The 10,000-nt window shown below is 46.5% G+C and overlaps 1 protein-coding gene across 1 annotated transcript in view; it reads right to left on the bottom strand.

The window, feature by feature from the left end:
* Positions 1 to 10,000, bottom strand: part of LOC115120655 (teneurin-2-like) — an 82,066-nt gene that overhangs the window by 26,876 nt on the left and 45,190 nt on the right. Inside the window, exons 15-20 of the mRNA XM_065019865.1 lie at positions 9,994 to 10,000; positions 8,130 to 8,284; positions 6,566 to 6,667; positions 6,184 to 6,357; positions 5,309 to 5,949; positions 4,281 to 4,456 (exon numbers count right to left, since the gene is read on the bottom strand). The exon at positions 9,994 to 10,000 is cut by the window's right edge and continues 223 nt beyond it. Of these exons, the coding sequence (XP_064875937.1) occupies positions 4,281 to 4,456; positions 5,309 to 5,949; positions 6,184 to 6,357; positions 6,566 to 6,667; positions 8,130 to 8,284; positions 9,994 to 10,000 (1,255 nt within the window). The remainder of the gene's footprint in view (positions 1 to 4,280; positions 4,457 to 5,308; positions 5,950 to 6,183; positions 6,358 to 6,565; positions 6,668 to 8,129; positions 8,285 to 9,993) is intronic.

The following is a 10,000-nucleotide window of genomic DNA, read 5'->3' as shown; positions in this document are numbered from 1 at the left end:
AAACTGAACACAAAACAAAATAACAAGAGAACGAACGAAAACGAAACAGTTCTGTCTGGTGCAGACACAGAGACAGAAAACAACCACCCACAAACAAGAGTGGGAAAACAGGCTACCTAAGTATGGTTCTCAATCAGAGACAACAATTGACAGCTGCCTCTGATTGGGAACCATATCAGGCCAAACACATAGAAATACCAAACATAGAACAAAAACATTGAATTTCCACCCCAACCCATGCCCTGACCAAGCTAAAATAGAAACATACAAAAGGAACTAAGGTCAGGACGTGACAGGACACACCTACTCATTCCAAGGGTTTTCTTTATCTTTTTCTATTTTCTACATTATAGAATAATAGTGAAGACATCACAACTATGAAATAACACATTTGGAATCATCTAGTAACCAAAAAAGTTTTAATTAAACAAATCAAAATATATTTTATATTTGAGATTCTTCAAAGTAGCCACCCTTTGCCTTGATGACAGCTTTGCACAATCTTGGCATTATCTCAACCAGCTTTATGAGGTAGTCACCTGGAATGCATTTCAATTAACAGGTGTACCTTGTTAAAAGTTATTTGTGGAATTCCTTTCCTTCTTAATACGTTTGAGCCAATCAGTTGTGTTGTGACAAAGTAGGGGTGGTATACAGAAGATTAGTAACACCAAGTCCATATTATGGCAAGACCAGCTCAAATAAGCAAAGAGAAAGGACAGTCCATCATTACAAGACATGAAGGTCAGTCAATCTGGAAAATGTCAAGAACTTTGAGAGTTTCTTCAAGTGCAGTCGCAAAAACCATCAAGCTCTATGATAAAACTGGCTCTCATGAGGACCGCCACAGGAAAGGAAGACCCAGAGTTACCTCTGCTGCTGAGGATACGTTCATTAGAGTTAACTGCACCTCAGATTGCAGCCCAAATAAATGCTTCACGGAGTTCAAGTAACATACACATCTCAACATCAACTGTTCAGAGACTGTGTGAATCAGGTCTTCATGGTCAAATTTCTGCAAACAAACCACTACTAAAGGATACCAATAAAGAAGAAGAGACTTGCTTGGGCCAAGAAACAGGAACATTGGACATTAGACTGGTGGAAATCTGTCCTTTGGTCTGATGAGTCAACATTTGAGTTTTTTGGTTTAAACTGCCCGTGTCTTTGTGAGACACAGAGTTGGTGAATGGATGATCTCTGCATGTGTGGTTCCCACCGTGAAGAATGGAGGAGGTGTGATGGTGCTTTGCTGGGGATACTGTCAGTCATTTATTTAGAATTCAAGGCACACTTAACCAGCATGGCTAGCAGAGCATTCTGCAGCGATATTCCATCCCATCTGGTTTGCGCTTAGTGGCACTATCATTTGTTTTCAACAGGACAATGACCCAAAACACACCTCCAGGCTGTGTAAGGGCTATTTGACCATGGAGAGTGATGTAGAGCTGCATCAGATGACCTGGCCTCCACCATCACCTGACCTCAACCTAATTGAGATTTTTTTGGGATGAGTTGGACAGCAGAGTGAAGGAAAAGCAGCTAAGCAGCCTACAAGACTGTTGAAAAAGCATTCCTCATGAAGCTGTTTGAGAGAATGCCAAGAGTGTGCAAAGCTGTCATTAAGGCACAAAGTGTGACTTTTGGTTACTACATGATGTGTTATTTCATAGTTTTGACATCTTCACTATTATTCTACAATGTAGAAAATAGTAAAAATAAAGAAAAACCCTTGAATGAGTAGATGTATCCAAACTTTTGATTGGTACTGTATTTTCAACGCCTGAAAAATACGTATTTTCAACTTTCCTTCAGAAGCAAACATTTGGCTGCCTGGCTGGCTGGCTGCCTGGCTGGCTGGCTGCCTGGCTGGCTGGCTGACACACGCACACCTTAGATAACTCTTGCTGTTCCCACTAGATGAATACCTTCTCTTCCATTACTACCCCTGGAGTGGAGCTCTGTATAGATAGACAACCATTAATACTCAGAGACATTGCTGACTCAACACATCAGTCTGTAATCTAGTTGGAACGTAGTTCCAGCTTGACCGTGGTTTTAACTATCATGGTCCAAAAACACCAAGACAGTCGTGAAGAGGGCACAACAAAACATTTTCCCTCTCAGGAGACTGAAAAGATTCTGTCATGGGTCCCCAGATCCTCAAAAGGTTCTACAGCTGCACCATCGAGAGCATCCTGACTGATTGCATCACCTGCTGGTATGACAACTGCACAGCATCTGACCATAAGGAGCTACAGAGGGTAGTGCGTACAGCCCAGAACATCACTGGGGCCAAGCTTCCAGCCTTCCAGGACCTATATTATAGGCTGTGTCAGAGGAAAGCCCATAAAATAGTCAGAGACTCCAGTCACCCCAGTCATAGACTGTTCTCTCTGCTACTGCACGTCAAGCAGTACCGGAGCACCAAGTCTAGGACCAAAAGGCTCCTCAACAGCTTACCACCACCAAGCCCTAAGACCGCTGAACAATTAATAAAATGGCCACCGAACTGTTTACATTGACCCCCCCCCTCCCTTTTGTACTCACTGTTTATTATCTATGCAGTCACCACCACCACCTACCTCAACTAACCTGTACCCCTGCACACTGACTCGGTACTGGTACCCCTGTATATAACCTCATTACTAACCTGTACCCCCGCACACTGACTCTGTACTGGTACCCCTGTATATAACCTCATTACTAACCTGTACCCCCGCACACTGACTCTGTACTGGTACCCCTGTATATAACCTTATTACTAACCTGTACCCCTGCACACTGACTCTGTACTGGTACCCCTGTATATAACCTCATTACTAACCTGTACCCCTGCACACTGACTCGGTACTGGTACCCCCTGTATATAACCTCATTACTAACCTGTACCCCTGCACACTGACTCGGTACCGGTGCCCCCTGTATATAACCTCATTACTAACCTGTACCCCTGCACACTGACTCGGTACCGGTGCCCCCTGTATATAACCTCATTACTAACCTGTACCCCTCCACACTGACTCGGTACCGGTGCCCCCTGTATAAAACCTCATTACTAACCTGTACCCCTCCACACTGACTCGGTACCGGTGCCCCCTGTATAAAACCTCATTACTAACCTGTACCCCTCCACACTGACTCGGTACCGGTGCCCCCTGTATATAACCTCATTACTAACCTGTACCCCTCCACACTGACTCGGTACCGGTGCCCCCTGTATATAACCTCATTACTAACCTGTACCCCTCCACACTGACTCGGTACCGGTGCCCCTGTATATAACCTCATTACTAACCTGTACCCCTCCACACTGACTCGGTACCGGTGCCCCCTGTATATAACCTCATTACTAACCTGTACCCCTGCACTTTGACTCGGTACCGGTGCCCCCTGTATATAACCTCATTACTAACCTGTACCCCTGCACTTTGACTCGGTACCGGTGCCCCCTGTATAAAACCTCATTACTAACCTGTACCCCCGCACACTGACTCGGTACCGGTGCCCCCTGTATATAACCTCATTACTAACCTGTACCCCTGCACACTGACTCGGTACTGGTGCCCCCTGTATATAACCTCATTACTAACCTGTACCCCTGCACACTGACTCGGTACTGGTGCCCCCTGTATATAACCTCATTACTAACCTGTACCCCTGCACACTGACTCGGTACTGGTGCCCCTGTATATAACCTCATTACTAACCTGTACCCCTGCACACTGACTGTACTGGTGCCCCCTGTATATAACCTCATTACTAACCTGTACCCCGCACACTGACTCGGTACTGGTGCCCCTGTATATAACCTCATTACTAACCTGTACCCCTGCACACTGACTCGGTACTGGTGCCCCCTGTATATAACCTCATTACTAACCTGTACCCCTGCACACTGACTCGGTACCGGTGCCCCCTGTATATAACCTCATTACTAACCTGTACCCCTCCACACTGACTCGGTACCGGTGCCCCCTGTATAAAACCTCATTATTGTTATTCTTATTGTGTTACTTTTTATTTGAATTTTTTACTTTAGTCTATTTTGTAAATATTTTCTTAACTCTTCTTGAACTGCACTGTTGGTAAAGGGCTTGTAAGTCAGCATTTCACGGTAAGGTCTACACTTGTTGTATTCGGCTAATGTGACAAATAAAATTTGATTTGATTTGATACTAATATGCTGTATCTCACTTTGAACCATGGTGTGTGTGTACATGTGCGCGTGTCCCTTGCACTGTGGGGTGTGTGTATGCATGTGTGTGTGTATGTCCCACCTTGCACCACGGTGTATGAGGCCTCCACAGAGGACAGGTTGGTGATAACGGTGACGTCATCGTCTCTGCTGGAGCTCTCTATGTCAATGTTGATGGAACGTTCTATCTCCCGGTGCAGACTGGTCACCATGCCAGTAGGATAGGTTACATTGGTCAGACGACCCTCACTGTCATACCTGGAGGAGACATATAGAGGTTACTTCTCACTGTCATACCTGGAGGAGAGAGACATATAGAGGTTACTTCTCACTGTCATACCTGGAGGAGAGAGACATATAGAGGTTACTTCTCACTGTCATACCTGGAGGAGAGAGACATATAGAGGTTACTTCTCACTGTCATACCTGGAGGAGAGAGACATATAGAGGTTACTTCTCACTGTCATACCTGGAGGAGAGAAACATATAGAGGTTACTTCTCACTGTCATACCTGGAGGAGAGAGACATATAGAGGTTATTTCTCACTGTCCCACCTGGAGGAGAGAGACATATAGAGGTTACTTCTCACTGTCATACCTGGAGGAGAGAGACATATAGAGGTTACTTCTCACTGTCCCACCTGGGAAGATAGGGACAACTAGTGACAAAATAGTCCTTAATCAATGTGAGTTGTCATTTCCTCTCCTCTCCTCTCCTCTCCTCTCCTCTCCTCTCCTCTCCTCTCACAGCTTACTTGTACAGAGGAGCTGGGAATAGCTGGTCTCCGTGGATTTCTCATAACATGGCAGTTCTCAGCAGAAAGTGTGTGTGTGTGTGTGTGTGTGTGTGTGTGTGTGTGTGTGTGTGTGTGTGTGTGTGTGTGTGTGTGTGCAGTGACAAAAGCAAACCGCTATGGACCTCTAACACCTGTCCGTTCTGTTAGCTCTGACTGAAGCACACACTTGTGTGACAGAAGTGAACTCCAGGGGGCAGCAGTGGACTGTAAACAAATCCTAGCTCGATATCTGCCAGGCAATGCAGCTAATATGTGACCCTGAGTGCTGCTGAAGTGTCCGTTTTTGAGAAATGCACAAAAACATCCCACTCACTGGTAGAAGGTGGTCCATCCGGTCTCGTCAGCCTTGGTGGCCAGTAGTCCTGTACTCCCAGAGTACCCCAGTAGGGCCACCTCCTGTCCCTGGGCTGAGACACTCCTCAACCCCCCAGCAGGGTCCAAACCCAGGGTCACCACCTGGTTCTCTGGCAGTAACACCAGTCTGAGGAGGCCAGAACTCCCCCCCTGGCCCAGACCCTCCCTTCTCACCCTGAGAGTGTTGTTGCAGTTGTCCACCACCGTGGCTAGCTCTCTGTCCGGCCCGTAGGTGAAGTTATAAAGCGGTTCTCCAGTGACCAGACTCACGGTCTGTAGATGTTGACCGTCACCGTTGAACACATAGAGCTCCTGTTCCCGTGGCGACGCAACTTCATATCGTCCCATCATCGATCCGGATCCCGCCCCCGAGGCTGACGGGCCGGGTCGATTGGCTCGTACGGCTCTGATGCGTATGTTGTTAAGATCGGCGATGAAAAGCGTTCCGTCGGGTGAGACGGCGAGCGAGGCGGGGGAGTTGAGGCCGGAGTCGGGCGCGTAGCCGTCGTCGCCATAGAAACAGTTGCAGTTGACATCATTCTTGCAGTCGCAGTCTGATGTGGCGCCGGCCAGCAGAGACATCTCGCCATTAGTGGATACCTGAGAGAGAGGGAAGGGGAGAAAGACAACAAACGAGAGAGAGAGAGAGAACGACAGAGATGAGACAAGGAAGACAGGAAAGACATAATGTTTTAGAAACAGAAAAGTGAAGTTTCAAGTTTTAATGTCACGTGCACAAGTACAGTGAAATGCCTTTCTTGCAAACTCCAAACCCCACAATGCAGCAAGGTAAAGCTTATTTTTTAATGTTTAAAGACAAAGGTGCTGTTGTACCTGTCTGACGCGGTTGATTTTCTTCTCGTCCGTCTCAGCGATGTAGAGAACTCCGGTGTAAGACAGGGCGATAGCTGTCGCGCTCTCCAACGCAGCATGGATGGCAAGCTTACTCAGGCTGTAGTCTACACCTGGAACCTGACAATGCATGGGCCGCCCTGCTATGACGCTCACCTGGGGCGATAATGTTATTTAATGTCCAGATAATATAACAAGACATATATGATAATAGCACCATGATTTTGTTGAAGTCACGATAACCTCTTGTATCGCAATAACTGATTATATCGTGATAATTGATTATATCATGATAACTGATTATATTACGACAGTAGTTTAAAACTGCTTATATGAGGATAATTGATAAGGAAGCAAAGCTCACTTGGTGGTTCTCAGTGATGCGCAGCACGACGTTGTTCTCCAGGACGTACAGAGAGTTATCCATGGGGTTTACTGCCAGGTCTGTAGGCCACTCCAGACGCACCTGATAAACACAACAACTCATTCAGGGTTTATCACAAAAGCCAAATAACAAAAAGTATGTGGACATCACTTCAAATGAGTGGATTTGGCTATTTCACTCACACTAACTGCCGAGAGGTGTATAAAATCGACCGTACAGCCATGCAATCTCCATAGACAAACATTTGCAGTAGAAGGGCCTTACTGAAGAGCTCTGTGACTTTCAACGTGGCAGACTTTCCAACAAGTCAGTTCATCATTTCTGCCCTGCTAGAGGTGCCCCGGTCAACTGTAAGTGCTGTTTTTGTGAAGTGGAAACGTCTAGGAGCAACAACGGCTCAGCTGTGAAGTGGTAGGCCACACAAGCTTACAGAACGGGACCACCGAGTACTGAAGTGCATAGAGAGTAAAAATCATCTGTCCTCGGTTGCAACATCACTACTGAGTCCCAAACTGCCTCTGGAAGGAACTTCAGCACAATAACTATTCATCTGGAGCTTCATGAAATGGGTTGATATGGCCGACCAGCTGCACACAAGCCTAAATTCACCAGGCACAATGCCAAGCGTTGGCTGGAGTGGTGTAAAGCTTGCCGCCATTGAACTCTGGAACAGTGGAAGCACATATTCTGGCGTGAGGAATCACGCTTCACCATCTGGCAGTCCGATGGACTAATCTGGGTCTGGCTGATGCCAGGAGAACGCTACCTGCCAGAATGCATAGCAACAACTGTAAAGTTTGGTGGAGAAGGAATAATGGTCTGGGGCTGTTTTTCATGGTTTGGGCCCCTTAGTTCCAGTGAAGGGAAATCTTAATGATACAGCATACAATGACATTCTAGATGATTCTGTGCTTTCAACTTTGTGGTAACAGTTTGGGGAAGGCCCTTTCCTGTTTCAGCAATGCCCCCAGACACAAAGTGAGGTCGATACAGAAATGGTTTGTCGAGATCAGTGTGGAAGAACTTGACTGGCCAGCACAGAGCCCTGACCTCAACTCCATCGAACACCTTTGGGATGAATTGGAACGCCGACTGCGAGTCAGGTCTAACCACCCACCATCAGGGCCCGACCTCACTAATGCTCTTGTGGATGAATGGAAGCAAGTCCCCGCAGCAATGTTCCAACATCCAGTGGAAATCCTTCTCAGAAGAGTGGAGGCTGTTATAGCAGCAATGTCCCAACATCCAGTGGAAATCCTTCCCAGAAGAGTGGAGGCTGTTATAGCAGCAAAGGGGGGACTGACTCCATATTAATGTGTATGATTTTGTTAGGAGATGTTCGACGAGCAGGTGTCCACATACTTTTGGTCATGTAGTGTATTTTCAGAATTTTACAGGAGACCAAAAAGAAAGTGTTCATTGCATGTAAACCAGATCAGGTTGTTTTCAACCTGTTTGAAACGTTCATAACTGATTTAAATGGACACTTACATATTTTTGGCTCCAACTAAATCCCGTTCCTCCCTCCCCCCTCTCTCCCTACCTGGCTGACGTCCATGCTAGCGTCACAGCTGAGTGGTCGTACTGCGGTCAGGTCGTTGGCGCCCAGTAGAGTGGAGATGATGCCGTTTTGGTCAACCTTACGGATCATAGTGGCGTCCACAAAATACATCAGACCATTCTGATCCACAGCAATACCTGGTGAAACACACACACACACATTGTTATCCACAGCAATACCTGGTGAAACACACACACACATTGTTATCCACAGCAATACCTGGAGAAACACACACACACTGCATCAGACCATTCTGATCCACAGCAATACCTGGAGAGAAACACACACACACACACACACACACTGCATCAGACCATTCTAATCCACAGCAATACCTGGAGAAACACACACACACACACTGCATCAGACCATTCTGATCCACAGCAATACCTGGAGAGAAACACACACACACACACACACAATGAGAATATTGTTATCCACAGCAATACCTGGTGAAACACACGCGCACGTACGCACGTACGCACGCACACACACACACACACACACACACCATGAGAATATTCTTATCCACAGCAATACCTGGTGAAACACACACACACATACTGCATCAGACCATTCTTATCCACAGCAATACCTGGGAGGGGGAAGGAGGATTTTTAATTCACCTTAATACATAAGTGGGTACAAAATAAATACATTAGGCCAATAAATGTTATTTTATAAGATGCAACAACTTGGTAATTAGTAAGTTATGTAATGATGATGAGTATTGTAGCATTGCTTTCCAGGGTCCCTCAGGGTATCACTGTGTCCTTGCAGTTTCTACTTTCTGTTCGCCAGCAAGTTGATCAAATGTCTTTGTAAAGTTAAGACTGATATGATGCATTTATCACCTGCTCCCATTTCACCCGTCAGTGATGTCACCCTGTCCATAGCAGGCAGGCAGGCAGGCAGACAGACAGACAGACAGACAGACAGACAGACAGACAGACAGACAGACAGACAGACAGACGGGCAGACAGACAGACTGATGTACACGCAGACAGACATACAGACAGACAGACAGACAGACAGACAGGCAGGCAGACAGACAGACAGGCAGGCAGACAGACAGACAGACAGACAGACAGACAGACAGACAGACAGACAGACAGACAGACAGACAGACAGACAGACAGACAGACAGACAGACAGACAGACAGACAGACAGACAGACAGACAGAGAGAGAGAAAGGAATAGGAGAAGAATAGGAGAAGAGAGGGAGAAGAGAGGGAGAAGAGAGGGAGAAGAGAGGGAGAGGGGTAACAGGGTGCCTTTGAACAGAGAAGTACTAGCACACGGGGAGGAGAGGAGGGAAAGAGAAAGAGAGAGGCCAGTGACAGAAGAGCTGGAGGGCTGAGAGAGATAGAAATAGACAGACAGAGAGAGGGAGAGAGAAAGAGGACTGACAGGGCAGGCTGATAAGTGCTGGCTGGCTTTGTATCCTTCTGACAGGAAGGATACACACACACACACACACACACACACACACACAACACATACACACACTGAGGAAATGTGACAGGGTGACATATTTGACAGTTTGGTGTCAAAGCCTTGCTTCATCACGTCATCCTAATTTCAGCTGTAATCTGGTTTATAACCTCCTTCTGCTTCTGCCCTGCTTTACTTTCACTACTAGACGGACAATTAGTTTCATCATCAGTGTTCTGATATAGAAAAGGACAGATATCACTACTACTTTCACTACTAGATCATGAATACCAGCACCTCAGTAACAGTCTCTTCCTTCCCTATCCTAGTTACACTTATGAGGGTCCTGTCCATGGCTTAGCCCTGATTTTGTGGAAGATCTCTTTGTGTGTATGTTCCTCTACTCCTCACCTTTGGG

This window comes from Oncorhynchus nerka, linkage group LG6 (assembly GCF_034236695.1).
Source record: "Oncorhynchus nerka isolate Pitt River linkage group LG6, Oner_Uvic_2.0, whole genome shotgun sequence".
Lineage (NCBI taxonomy): Eukaryota > Metazoa > Chordata > Actinopteri > Salmoniformes > Salmonidae > Oncorhynchus > Oncorhynchus nerka.
This window is presented reverse-complemented; position numbering and strand designations above follow the sequence as displayed.